This window comes from Ambystoma mexicanum, chromosome 8, assembly GCF_040938575.1.
Source record: "Ambystoma mexicanum isolate Mex_15411 chromosome 8, UKY_AmexF1_1, whole genome shotgun sequence".
Taxonomy (NCBI): domain Eukaryota; kingdom Metazoa; phylum Chordata; class Amphibia; order Caudata; family Ambystomatidae; genus Ambystoma; species Ambystoma mexicanum.
In genome coordinates this window covers 1,282,641,180-1,282,656,700 of record NC_090929.1, presented here as the reverse complement: position 1 = coordinate 1,282,656,700, position 15,521 = coordinate 1,282,641,180, and the positions used below count along the sequence as shown (strand labels likewise).

General features: G+C 48.6%; 1 protein-coding gene across 1 annotated transcript in view; it reads left to right on the top strand.

Annotated features, from left to right (window-relative positions):
• Window positions 1-9,366: 9,366 nt before the first annotated feature.
• The window catches only part of KNDC1 (kinase non-catalytic C-lobe domain containing 1), an 895,433-nt gene continuing 889,278 nt past the window's right edge, over window positions 9,367-15,521 (top strand). Inside the window, exon 1 of the mRNA XM_069611402.1 lies at window positions 9,367-9,719. Coding sequence (XP_069467503.1) covers window positions 9,612-9,719 — 108 coding nt within the window. The 5' untranslated portion in view covers window positions 9,367-9,611. The remainder of the gene's footprint in view (window positions 9,720-15,521) is intronic.

The following is a 15,521-nucleotide window of genomic DNA, read 5'->3' as shown; positions in this document are numbered from 1 at the left end:
GGCAGTGTAGTGTCAGGGGGCTGCCTGTGGTAGTGTCAGAGGTGATGGGGGCTGGTGTATGGTGTCTGGTCTTGAAGGGGATGCTGGGGTGGAGCGGTCAGAGGTGAGGGCAGTATGGGGAGGGGAGAGTACTGTTGGAGGGATGCCTCGGGTAGTGTCAGAGTTGAGGGGGCTGGTGGGTGGTGTCTGGACTTGAGGGTGATGCCTGGGGTAGTGTTGGAGGTGAGGGGGGATGGTGGGTGGTGTCTGGACTTGACGGGTATCCTGTGGGTAGTGTTGGAGGTGAGGGTGGCAGGTGGGTGGTGTCTGGACTTGAGGGGGGTGCTAGAGGATGTTAGAGGTGAAGGCAGTGTGGGGAGGACAGTGTAGTGTCAGGGGGCTGCCTGTGGTAGTGTCGAAGGTGAAGGGGGCTGGTGTATGGTGTCTGGTCTTGAAGGGGATGCCGGGGTGGGGCGGTGAAAGGTGAGGGCAGTATGGGGAGGGGAGAATACTGTTGGAGGGATGCCTCAGGTAGTGTCAGAGTTGAGGGGGCTGGTGGGTGGTGTCTGGACTTGAGGGGGATTCCTGGGGTAGTGGCGGAGGTGAGGGAGCTGGTGGGTGGTGTTAGAATTAAGGGGGATGCCTGGGGTAGTGTTGGAGATGAGGGGGCTCGTGGGTGGTGACTGAATTTGAGGGGGGTGCCTGAGGTAGTGTTGGAGGTGGTGGGGGCAGGTTGGTGGTGGGTGGTGTCTAGACTTGAGGGTGATGCCGGGGGGTGTCAGAGGTGAAGGCAGTGTGGGGAGGAGAGTGTACTGTCAGGGGGCTGCCTGGGGTAGTGTTGAAGGTGAGGGGGGCTGGTGGGTGGTGTCTGGACTTGAAGGGGATGCCACGGTAATGGTAATGGCAGAGGTAATGGCAGTATTGGGAGGGGAGAGTACTGTCGGGGGAAGCCTCGGGTATTGTCAGAGTTGAGGGGGCTAGTGGGTGGTGTCTGTACTTGAGGGGGATGCCTGGGGTAGTGTCTGAGGTGAGGGGGGCTGGTGGGTGGTGCCTGTACTTGAGGTCGGTGCCAGGGGGTATCACAGGTGAGGGCAATGTGGGGAGGGGATTGTACTGTTAGAGACCTGTCTGGGGTAGTGTCGAAGGTGAGGGGGGCTGGTGGGTGATGTCTGGACTTGAGGGGGATGATGGGGCGTGTCAGAAGTGATGGCAGTGTGGGGTGGGGAGTGTACTGTCAGGGGACTGCCTGGGGTAGTGTCTGAGTTGAGCTGGTGTGGGGAGTCTGGACTTGAGGGGGATGCCAGGGTAGTGTTGGAGGTGAGGAGGGCTGGAGGGTGGTGTCTGATTTGAGGGGGTTTCCTGCGGGGGTGTCAGATTTAAGAGGAGTGTGGGAATGGGAGTGTATTGTCAGGGGGCTGCCTGGGGTAGTGTCAGAGATGAGGGGCCTGGTGGGGGTGTCTGAACATGAGGGGGATGCCTGGGGTAGTTTTGGAGAAGAGGGGACTGGTCGGTGGTGTCTGGACTTGAGTGGGATGCCAGGGGGTCAGAGGTAAGGGCAATATGAGGAAGGGAACGTACTGTCATGGGGAAGCCTGGGGTAGTGTCAGAGGTGAGGGGCGCTGGTGTGTGGTGTCTGGACTTGAGGGGAGTGCCTGGGGTACTGTCAGAGGTGAGGGGGGCTGGTGTTTTTTTTGGACTTGAATAGGATGCCGGGCGGGTGTCAGAGGTGAGGGCAGTGTGAGGAGGGGGGTGTGCTCTCCGAGGGCTGCCTGGGGTGGTGTTGGAGGTGAGGGGGGCTGGTGGGTGATGTCTGGACATGAAGAGGATACAGGAGGGGGTTCATAGGTGAGGATAGTGTGAGGAGGGGAGTGTACTGTCAGGGGGCTGCCTGGGGTAGTGTCGGAGGTGAGTGTGAGGAATTCGGCCATCCCCACAGGGAGTGTGCACTCGCGTGGGCTTTTTTAAAGTTTTGTAATGAAAATGAATGATGGGAGATCAACCTCAGAAAATGTTTGGGGCTAATCCGCGCACATTTTCCTCTGCTCACCGCACAACAAACACATAGTCAAGTGTACTCCGGGGTGACAAAAGCTACAGGCGCAGTTGTCCCTGTCACATTTAGCTGGAATGTGACAGCCACAGGTACATCAAAAAGCATCTCAGGAAGGGTGAAGGGAGCACTTTCCTCTGGCCATGGCCACCCTAATTAAAATATCAAAGGTCCCATGGATCTGCTCTCTCTATTGTCTAATATTCTGCTGGTGGCAATGCATACTGATGAGAGTTAATTGAAACAGGCCTGTGAAAGGCCTGAGCGCAGAAAGGACAAAAGGAGGCAACACACTAACATCTCTTTGATATGCAATGTGTCAACTTGAAGCTAGCTCCCACACCTCTGTGTGAAGGGCAGTGAATGGCATGTCCGGGCCAATTGGTTACAATAGGCAACTCCAGCAGGGAACCCCCTTTCAGAGGGAAGAAATATGTGAATTGAGGGATAAAGAAGTCTTTTCCCCCCACAGAATTCAAGGGAGACCCGCGCTTTGATCAAGAGTCACAGAGACGTCAATTAACCAGAGAGACACTTTGATCCACAACAGGCAGGACGATGGGTGGGACTTAGTAGTACATGTTGTCAGCCCTTACCTTTCCTGTTGTAAAGCACTCTGGCTATGACCTCGGGCATAACAGAAGATTGTTGGTGGGGACCCAGGATTGGTTCATTAAGGTAGGCTTAGCCTGCACCAGTCCCTGGGCCCCATTTGGCTTTAAAAGAGGGTTGAGCCATCTTTTGGCAGATCATCCGATGACTTTGAAAGGAGTAAGAAGGACTCATTTGGACCCTGGCTGAAGGTACAGTCTGCCTCACAGCTTCTTCCAGTGAATGAAGGCCAGGATTTCCAAGAGGGAAGCAAGATCCTCCCCTAAACATCTCCCAGGGAACAAAGGGAGATACTGGTCCCATCCAGCAACTCCAGAACCGATACCCAGCCAGCACACAGTATGCCCTGCTAGGTTCTGCCAGCAAGATTCGTAGGTGGGAAGTTCCAGAGAGTCTCTGAACAAAGGACAAGGCCATTGCCTGGAAACACTCTCCTCAGCTTTGGGCCGTCTGCCTTAAAGGATGACACAAGCCCTGCGAAGAAGCTAGGAGGATTGCAGTGATGAGCATCAATCAGCGCTCATCTTTTACGGACATTTTCGAGGCAGTCAAGTCCTCGAACCATGACCGGCTGCACCACTGACTGTTGTCATGCTGCAGTCACTAAAGCCGTCCGAGATAACTCGACCAGCGTTCGAGATCCACCAAACAGCAAAGAGACAGCAATTCTTGAACCCAAGCCACCATGTAGGCCAGCCTGCAGCTGCCCATCAAGCCTCGCTAGCCAAACTGCCTGCCACCTGATACTGCAGCTGTCTCTCGTCTTGCACTCTGTCGCAGGAGCTGCTAAGCGTCCTAGAACTGGGTACATTGTGGTTCTGTCCCACGGGTCCTTCTACGAAGGCCCCTAGTGACATTTACGACCCCTTGCTCCCTTGGTGATGAAACCAAATAGCCTTGAACAGTTAAGACAGATTGCTTTACAGACTACCCTCCTGTCAGCATGCAGAGTACATCCTTTTCCTTCGTGAAACTGTCTGTGATATGTGTTCCTTAACAGGGTGGGTTGTATTTTGTAGTGTGCTAGAACTGTCTGTTGTAATAATAATAAGCTATATAATTGTATACAACTTTCACTGGACAGTCCCTTGTATCATTGTGTAATAATAGAATTTTCGCTGTGTTGCATCTAACCAATGATCCACGACCTTGCAGAGATAAGCCTGCCGTTCCATCCATATTTCCGAAATTGGACAAGGAGGTTTATAATTTACTTTTGTTTCCAATCTGTTTGGGTTCCTTCTAGTGTACTAGAGGTGTGGCTGATTGACGGTTTAGAAACCAATATTCATCCCTGGACCATTGGCGCCCCGGAAGTTGATTTGTCACAGTTAGGGGGGCTGGTGGGTTGTGTCTGGACTTGAGGGGGATGTCTGTGGTAGTGTCGGAGAGGTGAGGGGTGCTGGTGGGCGGTGTCTGGGCTAGAGTCTGATGCTGGGGGGTTCAGAGGTGGGGGAAGTGTGGGGAGGGGAGTGCACTGTGCTGTAAGGGGGCTGTCTGGGGTAGTGCCAGAGGTGAGGGGGGCTGGTGGGTGGTGTCTGGACTCTAGGAGGTTGCCTGGTGTAGTGCCGGAGGTGAGGGGGACTGGTGGGTGGTGTCTGAACTTGAGGGAGGGGCCTGGGGTAGTGTTGGAGGTGTGGGGGGGCTGGTGGGTGATGTCTGGACTTGAGACGGCTGATGTGCAGTCAGGTTATATGCCGCCAGATTGGAAGCCTAGGGTGCAGGGTAGGGGTGCACAACTGATTTTGACAGAGGGCCGAAATTACCTTATATGATGGCTATAGTGGGCCGAAAAAGTAAAGGTGGGTGGGGCGGTAGGTGGGGCGTGGTGTGTCAGGAGGCTTTTTCAACCCCAATTTTTATTAAACACATGGAAAAAGAATGTGTTTTTGAGGTTTAACAATTTTTATTTGTATTTCTAACTTACATTTTGTACTACACAATTTCCATTGTTATCATTTATTTCTATTTAGTTATTGCTTATCGTCTATTTAATTAAATTATATATATGTCATTGACCCTTGATTGCACATTCCATTATTTTGGACTGCTATACTTTGCTGTTTGGGTTGCCCAAAAGGAGTATGGCCTTCGTTTAGTCAGGTTTCCACAAAAAGCAAAGGATGTACATCTCCTAACTGTGCCTGTTTTAGCTTTACTATTGGGTTCACTCTTGGGGTGCGACACTGTGCCCCGTGCCCCCCACCCCCAACCAAACACTATGCCCCATGGCCCCTACCCCCAATAAAACACTATGCCCCATGGACCCCACCCCCAAGCTAAAACTATGCCCCATGGTCCACACACCCCAAACAAACACTATGCCCCATGGCCCACACCCCCAACCAAACACTATGCCCCATGGCCCCCACTCCCCAACCAAACACTATGCCCCATGGCCCCCACCCCAACCAAACACTATGCCCCATGGCCCCTACCCCCAACCAAACACTATGCCCCATGGCCCCCACTCCCAACCAAACACTATGCCCCATGGCCCACCCCCCCAACCAAACACTATGCCTCATGGCCCCCACCCCCAACCAAGCACTATGCACCATGGCCAACACCCCCAACCAAACACTATGCCCCATGGCCCCCACTCCCCAACCAAACACTATGCCCCATGGCCCCCACCCCAACCAAACACTATGCCCCATGGCCCCTACCCCCAACCAAACACTATGCCCCATGGCCCCCACTCCCAACCAAACACTATGCCCCATGGCCCCCACACCCCAAACAAACACTAAGCCCCATGGCCCCCACTCCCCAACCGAACACTATGCCCCATGGCCCCCACTCCCCAACCAGACACTATGCCCCATGGCCCCCACTCCCCAACCAAACACTATACTCCATGGCCCCACTCCCCAACCAAACACTATGCCCCATGGTGCCCACTCCCCAACCAAACACTATGCCCCATGGCCCCCACCCCAACCAAACACTATGCCCCATGGCCCCCACCCCCAACCAAACACTATGCCCCATGGCCCCTAGCCCCAACCAAACACTATGCCCCATGGCCCCCACCCCTCAACCAAACAATATGCCCCATTGCACCCACCCCTCAACCAAACACTATGCCTCATGGCCCCCACTCCCCAACCAAACACTATGCGCCATGGCCCCCACTCCCCAAATAAACATTATGCCCCATGGCCCCCACCCTCAACCAAACACCATGCCCCATGGCCCCTACCCCCAACCAAACACTATGCACTAGGCCCACACCCCCCAACCAAACACTATGCCTCATGTCCCCCACCCCCAACCAAACACTATACCCCATGGCCCCTACCCCCAACAAACACTATACCCCATGGCCCCCACTCCCCAACCAAACACTAAGCCCCATGGCCCCCACTCTCCAACCAAACACTATGCCCCATGGCCCCCACCCCAACCAAACACTATGCCCCATGCTCGTGCCCCCACCCCCAACCAAACACTATGCCCCATGGCCCCCACTCCCCAACCAAACAGTATGCCCCATGGCCCCCACTCCCCAAACAAACACTATGCCCCATGTCCCCCACCCCCAACCAAACACTATGCCCCATGGCCCCTACCCCCCAACCAGCCACTATGCCCCATGACCCCCACCCCCAACCAAACACTATGCCCAAGGCCCCTACCCCCAACCAAACACTATGCCCCATGGCCCCCATGCCTCAACCAAACACTATGCCCCATGATACCCACCCCTCAACCAAACACTATGCCCCATGGCCCCCACTCACCAACCAAACACTATGCCCTATGGCCCCCACCCCCAACCAAATACTATGCCCTATGGCCCCTACCTCCAACCAAACACTATGCCCCATGGCCCCCACCCCTCAACCAAACACTATGCCACATGGGCCCCAACCAAACACTAGGCCTCATGCCACCAAGCATGCACCATGCATACATACCCATACAGACCCCAAACCCCCACTCCCACCCTTGCATACAGACTAACAAGCATACACCATGCACCAATACAGACCTGAACCCCCACCACCAACTCAGCATAGAAACTCACAAGCATACACCTTGCACCCATACAAACCTGAGCCCCCCGATTCAGCATACAAACTCACAAACATACACCAATACACTATGCACCCATACAAACCTGAGCCCCCAACTCAGCATACAAACTCACAAGCATACACCAATACACCATGTACCCATACAGACCCGACCCCCCCCGCATCTCAACATACACAGCACTTCACAAAAACACACACTCAGGCAGACCCGACACCCCCCCCCCCCCAGCCCAGCATCTCCACATACACAGCACTTCACAAAAACACACACTCAGGCAGAACCGACATCCTCCCCCCGCATCTCAACATACACTGCACTTCACAAAAACAAACACTCAGGCAGACCCGGCATACACCCCCCGCCCAGCATCTCAACATACACACACAAACATACAGGCAGGACAGACGCGACACACAAACAAGCAAACAGCGCACCACCCCACACTTACCGGACGTGCTGGAAGGCAGGCTAGCTGTAACGCTGGCGAGGTCTCTGGTACTACAGCTGGAGTGAGCGTGGCAAGGCTGAAATGCCTTCTGGCATCAAGGCTTACTGGCCACGCCAGCCGTAGTGCTGGCCCTCCATTGGTGCAGCACACAAGCACAAAAATAATATGAACAATAATACTAATAATAATAATAATAATAATAAAATAAAATAAAATAAAATAAAACAATTAATAAACTTGACGAAAACAATTACATTTCAATGTCAAATTGCTGGTTTCGTTGACAGACTGGACACAGATGCAATATGTGGCGCGCATACACACATAAGACAATACAAATGGAATGCATTTGTAATTAGACCCTATTGCCTGGTGGTGCTCCTGTATGTGACTCGTAGGAGCCACGTGGTGCGTGTGCCCTGAACCAATGAGGGCCAGTGTTTTGTTCGGCCTGGAAGAGTTACAAAGACTTTCCTAATGGAGGGCGGCCGATGCTGCTTGTGGGCCGCCCTCCATTAGGAAAGTCTTCGTTCCTCGCGGGCAGGACAAAGCTGCATGGCGGGCCGCAACTGGTCTGCGGGCCGTAAATTGTGCACCCGTGGTATAGGGTGTTGGACTTGCAGTTTCGTAGGGAGTGCAGCCTGGACTGCTGCATTGACTTGCGAGGTAGGCCGCGCGCTTTCGCAGGGGTGCAGCCTAAAGTTACGAGGGAGCTCACGCATTTTCGCATGGCTGCTGCATTGACTTGCGAGGTCGTTAACGATTTTTCTCAGGGGTGCAGGATGGTGGATCAGGGCTGGACATGGAGGTTTGCACTTAGGTTGGGATATGGCTTCGTTTCTGGTTTGCATGGGGGTTTGTTGTGGGCATTCCTCACGCAGCTCGATTCTCTTTACGTGTCTGCTAGAAATGTGCGTTTGGAGGCAAGAATAGGTGAAGCGCGTATTTTTTATTCAGCACGCATACTCGCACAGTGTCCCTCTTGGCGCTCGGCACATGCGGGATTTCTGCACACATTTCCATGAATCAGGCCCTTACGCTGCCCGTATATAGCTTGTGCTGAAGGAGGTCTGATGAGGACAGTCAAATAAAGGGAGCAGAGCGCAAGGACGTGAAAAGTGACAAGCGTATGAATAGAGGGCAGAGAGGGGTGTTCGGTAGGGTTTGAAAGTTAATTGAAATAATAGCTAGGGTTTGATAGAGGACTGCAAGCAAGTAGGATCTGATATTACATGAAATCGCAAAAGCGCAACTGCTCTATGATGATGTCACACAGAACTCCTCTGTGACTTTCAATGGCCTTATTATGATGATGCGAGTGTGCATTGTCCTTTGTTTTATGCCTGCTGAGTGCAGCGTTAGTGGCAGTATACGCTACGCTGCTGGCGGTACACTACATTCGTTGTCTCAGAAGACGCAGTGACAAGAGTACTGCTCCCCAGTTGACACGGCTCTATATCCCCAGGGAACGTTTCCAGGCGTGTTAACTAAAAGATTTAAATGCCCTATGTTGTTTTCAATTGTCATTTCTGTCATCGGTTTCCTCAACCAAACCAATCAAGATGAATTTCTAGAGACAAAGAACTAAGAGGGGAAGATGAACAGCTTCATCTCATACTTAATGGGGGAGACGCGTTATGCTATAGTAACCAAAAATGAGACAACAAATGTGTGATAGGGACTAAAGTTTCGTTTTTAGGATGCACTATTTTTAAAGAAAAAATAAGGGTTATTATACGGTACATAGATGTGTTCAAAAGTCCCATTAGGCATTACGACTTATTGAAAATAAAACCAAAATAATATGAACAATAATACTAATAATAATAGAATAAAATAAAATAAAACAATTAATAAACTTGACGAAAACAATTACATTTCAATGTCAAACTGCTGGTTTCGTTGACAGACTGGACACAGATGCAATATGTGGCGCGCATACACACATAAGACAATACAAATGGAATGCATTTGTAATTAGACCCTATTGCCTGGTGGTGCTATGGGAGCCAGGACAGTGCCCTTGACAGCCTTTGGGCGCATGCAGTATCGGGGGGCCAGGAGAGTGAAGAACAGCCTCGGGATCCTGCTGTGCTCTCTGGCTCTGACTGCTGTGTCTGCAGCCGCGGGGACAGCCGCAGTGCAAGGCGGGGAGGAGGAGCCTGAAGGCCGAGGGAAGCCGCAGCCTGTTCCGTGTTGTGAAGCCTTCGACGGGGCACGTTGCCATGGCATCGCAGTACACTGTAGAAGTAGTAAGCAAAGAAAGAAACTAGGAAAAAGGGAAACGAGACAGCCAACCGCATACTTTAATGGGACATGCAGGGAAGAAAGTGATGCAGAGGGGTTTATTCTACACAGTACGGCGTTTGGGAAGAAACTGAGGAGCCAGCATGCCCTGAGATGGGACTTTTCACCCGGTAACCGTGCCCCCCAGAACGAGCCTATTGCGCCGTCTAATCCGGGGCAGTACCCGGCAGCATGGACAGCGTACAGGCCACGGTCTCCGAACACGGCGAGGACGAACAAGAGGGCGAACAGCCGGACTTCTTCGACTTTGCGCCGATGCCCGCGCTCCTGGAGGACGAGGTGAGCTGAGGGGACGGGATTCGACTGCCGGTGCAACGTTTTTATAATCACAGATTCCCAGTCACAACAGAGGGGGCAGCACTTGGGTGGCCCTGGCTAAGGTCAAGGAGCCGGTTGCAAGGCCTCATGTTTCCCATATAGTTGAACCGCGCTGTTAAAAGGAAAGCAACTTCTGATTACGCCTTTCTCCGTTTCGGCTCCGATCGGCTGTACTCAGCACTTAGCCTGATTTCAGAGTTGCCTTTGCAAACATAGGTTACCACTAACGTTATTATTTCATCAAAAAAGTGTCCCCCTTATGTTCCTCGTGCTTAGGGAGACGTGGCCACTGCACAAATCACGTGTTTTTAACGATTTGGTGGAAATCGTGCTCGTTCTAAACCTAAGCACCGAATCAATCACCCCACAGAACACTTTAAACCGTTTGCCGGGGAATGGGTGAGAACTGTCACTAAGGGGGCAGAAAAGCGAAAAGCCCCCCCCCCCCCACCCCCTGAATATGAGCAACAAACCTAGTGAGGAGCCGGCCGCCTGTAAGATTTGTGGGTCTTCTCCCCAAGAATGTTTTTAAATAATAGGTTGCATTCTGTAGAGCACGTGACTTGTATGGACATGGAAAAACATATAGGGGTTACCGGCAAGTCTTAGCTGTGACACTCAGATACTCCATAGGCCAAGCTTGTCATTGAAGTTGCTGAGAAGAGTTGAGAAAACCTTCATTGGTAAAGTCTACATCAGCAAATTTGGCTCAGTGTGTGCATGGGATTGTATTGTGAAGTCCACGTAGTGTGCGATGCACAGAGATTTTCTGCAGGGTCCTTGTAAATTTGTATGTGTTTACTTTTAATAAAGTAAAGTTAGCTAAATACCTCTTTTCCCATTTGCATCTCAATAAGGAAATGGATCCTTAACATATTTCAGGAGGTAAATCTTCAGCTTGTGATGTTCCTTGTCTTAATCCAACAAAGTTTCAGCACTTTCAACATGTAAAATAAATAGAAACTTGCACTGGAGAAAATGATGTGCTGTTCCTTTAAGGATGTCTTCTTCCTTCAGTGCATTCACGCATGCGCGAAAATGTAAACAACATAAGCAGACGGGAAAATCAGGGATTAAACGATGAGATTCATCGATGTGTAGCGCAGCCCGGCCACCTCAAACAACTATCGTGATCGCACTCGTCAAGGATAGGTTGGGTGCAGCACTACGCGAAGCTTTCAAAGGATAATAGGAAAGTCAGCGTCACCTTCAGGAACACGAAGACGGGGCCGCTACTACGCTCGGGCATGAGCGGAGCAGCTCCGTTAATATAATCCCATCCTCGTCGCCAATGAAGTGGGCCGCAATAAGGGTAATGAGTGAATCGGGGACGGCAGTATAATATACATATATATTTTATTTATATTCATAACTTAAGTTACATGTAAAGATAAGGAGGGAGACAACTTGCAGCATCAAGAGCTGGGCGGTTGTGATTCAATTCCGTCCTTCATTCTGGAACTCCGGTGACCTGATTTCTTAATGTTCTGATCTCCCCATGCCATGATGTAGTCAGGCATGTCCCATAGAGATCAGGCAGCCACCATTCGTATGGTAGATACTACACCACAGCGACATAAGATTGCAACAGCAGATAAATAGTGATTTTAACTGGGCACAATATTGCAGTGCTGGCAGATGTCTAATTAATGCCTATATGAGAGCCGGACATACTGGCTTTGCCAATGCCTGTGTCAGAAGTATGCCAGTGCATGGAAGAGAGGCAAATGCACACACATGGCTTATTAGTCAGTTGGCTGAAGGCACGCTTGGTTGACATTAGTTACACACCAGCTGGTTAATAGCTGCATTTAAGCCATTGCCAATTCATCGCTCCCCCATCTTCACTTCAAATGACAATTGTTGTGGCTTTTATGTAACACTTACAGTGCCACCTAACAGGCACGACTAAAATGAGGAACCCTGGTGTTCCCCACCAGCAGGGATAGTGTTCAGTGGCCAGGGCCGCAGTCTTTAAACAGTAGATTATGCGTGTCATTTGTTTTCATACTTGTTTCACTTTTCTGTGATAGAACCAAAACTCACAAGTGACGTTGCACGAGTGAACAATGTGACCATTCAGCTTACAGTATGTTCATTATACATAGTATATAGTGTAATTTAAACATGGAGCACTACTACAGATTGTTGAACTATGAGTGATACTTTGTTTATTGTGTGCACTGGAACTACTCGCTGTTGTGTGATCCTACTGCAATTTTGGTACTAGAGACAAATAAAGCAGGGTGGGGTAAAATGATTTGCTCTGATTCAAATATCGTCTCAAAAGGGCACGTTGGGGATTGGGCATCGGTTTCCAACAGCCCTCTCTACTTGCTTGAATAGAAAAGGTAATTGAGTGATATGACGATAATTAGATAAATCCTGGCCAAGGTTTCTTCAAGAGTGGTTTGATAAGCGAGCATTTCCAGGTAGTGGGACAATGCTTGTAGAAAGAGAGGCATGCAATATCTGTAAGATCCCATCTGCAAGTGCTGGGCTTATGTCCCTAGCTATTGTGGGTGGCAGTAGGTCTAAGGGAGACCCTGAACCATTAGCTGATATCAGTAGGTGGTTTATATCTTGGCTGCTAAGTGTGATAAAGGAGTCCAGAATATCTGTAGGTGGTGCAGACTGGTATCTAGAATTGTATCACTTGAATCACTGTACAGTAGCTCTGTCCAGAATTTTTTCATTCTTTCATGAAAAGTGTTTGGTGAACTGATCAACTAGATCATGACAAGGAATGATAGGAGAGACATTAGGATCATTACAAAGCTCCTTTACCACTGTGAAATCCTGCTTGGTTGCATTGGGGCAGAGATCATTTTCTGGCCATAAAAAACTATTTTAGCTTTTACAATTTATTTTTTATAAGCAGACTAGTGTAGTTTAAGGAACCCAAGATCTTCGCTGTCTTTAGAAAGTGATCACTTCCTTTCAAGGTTCCTGACTTTACAGCGTGAGAGGTTAAGGTCCGTATTGAACCATCTTTCGCTACGAGTCTGAGTTGAGAGGCTTTAAGCGGAGCAAGAGGTGCCAATCTAGCAGTCATCTCTGTGAAGATCTATGTTCCTCAATAGACTATTTGGATCAGTATGCTTCATTTGATTTTGACATTGTCGAGGAGTGGTAAGTAGTCCAAATACAGATTGTTTTGTAATTCTGTTCCATTGATGGGATAATACATGAGACTTCTGTGGGGCTATCTTATCTTGTCTCCCTGAAGAGGGAATTAGAAAAGGTATGCCAAAATGATCAGTCCAGGTTAGAGAAATTAGGCGGTCAGTTGAAATGCCTGAAGTTCATGCAAACAGTTGATCAAGTATATGGCCAGCAATGTGGGTACGGTGTACAATAAGGGAACATAGGTAAAATGTCGCAAAGAATCAAATAATTGGATAACATTCCTGTCCATTTTCAGTTCAGTCCAAAAGTTAAATTCACCCAGAACAAGCAATCTAGTATTATTCATGGAAAGGCCAGTTATGGAGACCAAAAGTTCCACAAAGAAGCTCCTTCTAGGGCCAGAATACTGGTAGACAAAAAATAAATTAATATCTACGGCTTGTCTTATTTTGAAAGGAAAATGTTCTGGGAGTAGATCAGTTGGACATGCACAGGTGGTTATATTTAGCTCAGATTTAAATATGATAACAAGTCCACCACCCTGTTTATTAGGATGTGATTTTGAAAGGTACTTATGATTATTAGGAGTAATATCTGAAATAAAAGTGGGGTTGTTGTCGTGGTCCAGGATAAAATCAAGTATTAAAAATAAATGTTTGACCACTGACCTGACGTTTAGTAGAAGACAATGGAGGTCTTTTTAGACTTCACTCTGCGGGACACAACGTTCTTAGGACGCTATATGCATGTAGGTTTCTCAGATAATAACTCTTTGATAGTGGGGTAGGGTGGTATAAATTGGTAGATTTTAGGCTGCGTATCATCGGCCAACAAGTTATTTGATCAAAATGGGACAGAATATCATCAGACCTAAAAACGGAATCAATTGGGTACTTACTGTCAAGATTAGACGTCTCAGTCCCCACTGTCCTGATGCGGACGTGCACAGACAAGCTTGACGTAGGCGCTCCTGATGCATTTGCACCATTTAACGAGTTAATATATGTTTGAGGAAATCATAGAGCGAGTTGTTGTAATTGTTTTATTTCGGCAACACAGCCATAAAAACATGTTCAATTGAAAATCTCTGTTGACATATATAAAAGTATTTAAAATTTAACATAATTTAAAATCTAAAACATGAACATAAACCCGGCATCAAATAGATAACAATTGCTCCAAATTCATGTGATGAAACAGCAGCATAGTGGTGTAAGACAGCAAAATATCTAATACCTAATTTCCCTCTCTTCATGGTTGCACTATTATAGTATTAATGGCGCTAGTATAGTCTATACTAGCGCCATTAAAATACATTAAAATCCAGTTATAAATTACCAAAACCAATTTCCTTATTGTTTTGCAGTTTTGCAGCAATTTGCAGTAACTTTATAATAACAGCTCAGTACAGAATACATCCATTATCAACTGGAAACTTCCCAAGCTAAACATTGTGTTTCCATTTTCACAATCTGCCCTATATTACGTTTGATGTCAATTGGATTTTCTCTCTTAGAAACCAACTCCTAAAAATGTAATGGGAGGTAGCAAATACCATGTGCTGACGACGCCATTGATTACAGAAGGCCACTGCCTCTCTGGTGTTTCTAAGACCATCTGTAATAAACAGTGGGCTAAGGTACAAGCGCCTGCATCTACTGGTTGCAGGGCAGAGCAAAAGGAAGTGGATAATTGTTTCCTTTGGGCCTCCATATAATGGGCATGCCTCACTGTCATTCAGCTTCCACTTCTTCATAATAGGAGCCAGCGTTAGAATTCCCAGCCTAAATCTTGCATACAAGCCCCTCTCACGGATAGCGCAGGGTTGGTCCAGATAGTTCTGAAAACCAGCTACCAATTTATGAGCAAGATATCCTGGGCCAGTTTGCAAAGAGGAAGCTTCTTGCACTAAATGTCTTTCTGATTTAACATTTAGTGCATCTTTTAGTGCAGAACACAGTATGCCATCTATTCCCTGTGGGGCTTCCCACAGCAAATTAGCTCCTAGGGATGATAACAAATTTTGACATGGCACACCCACTTAAGGCTTTTCTCCCCTTATAACGACATGAGGTGCTTCAGCCCTTCCAGCTGTTGATTTCATTCCTCTACTTGGCATAGCCTTAACCAGTATAGTACTGGTCTTGATGAGATAAGGTTGCAGATACAATCTTACAGAACAGGAGGGAGCGCTCAGGGGCAAAGATAGCAGTTTTTGAAAGCACTCTGATTCTGACACTTTGGAACGATATATGGAAGCTGGGATTGTTTGGCCTCTCTGCAGCAATAAGGCAGGTGAAACTGCTCTGCTTCCCAATTTTCAGAACATAGATTTTACTGCTCCTCTATGTTTGTTCATTTTAAGGTTAACCCTCTCAGTCTGCTCTCCCCAATCACCATCTTCTTGGAAACACATTCCTAGGTAGTGGAAGCTATGGACTTGCTCAAGAGGAAGATTGTCCACTACTAATTGGAGGGAAAGTGCTTTTGAAAGTTTTGTATGAAATACCATTGCCTTTGTTTTTTCTGTATTGACTACCAAGCAGAGTTCTTTACATTTACGTTCAAAAATTCTTAAAGAATTCCTTAAGCCCTGAGGGGTGGTTGCCAATAGCACAGAGTCATCCACATAAA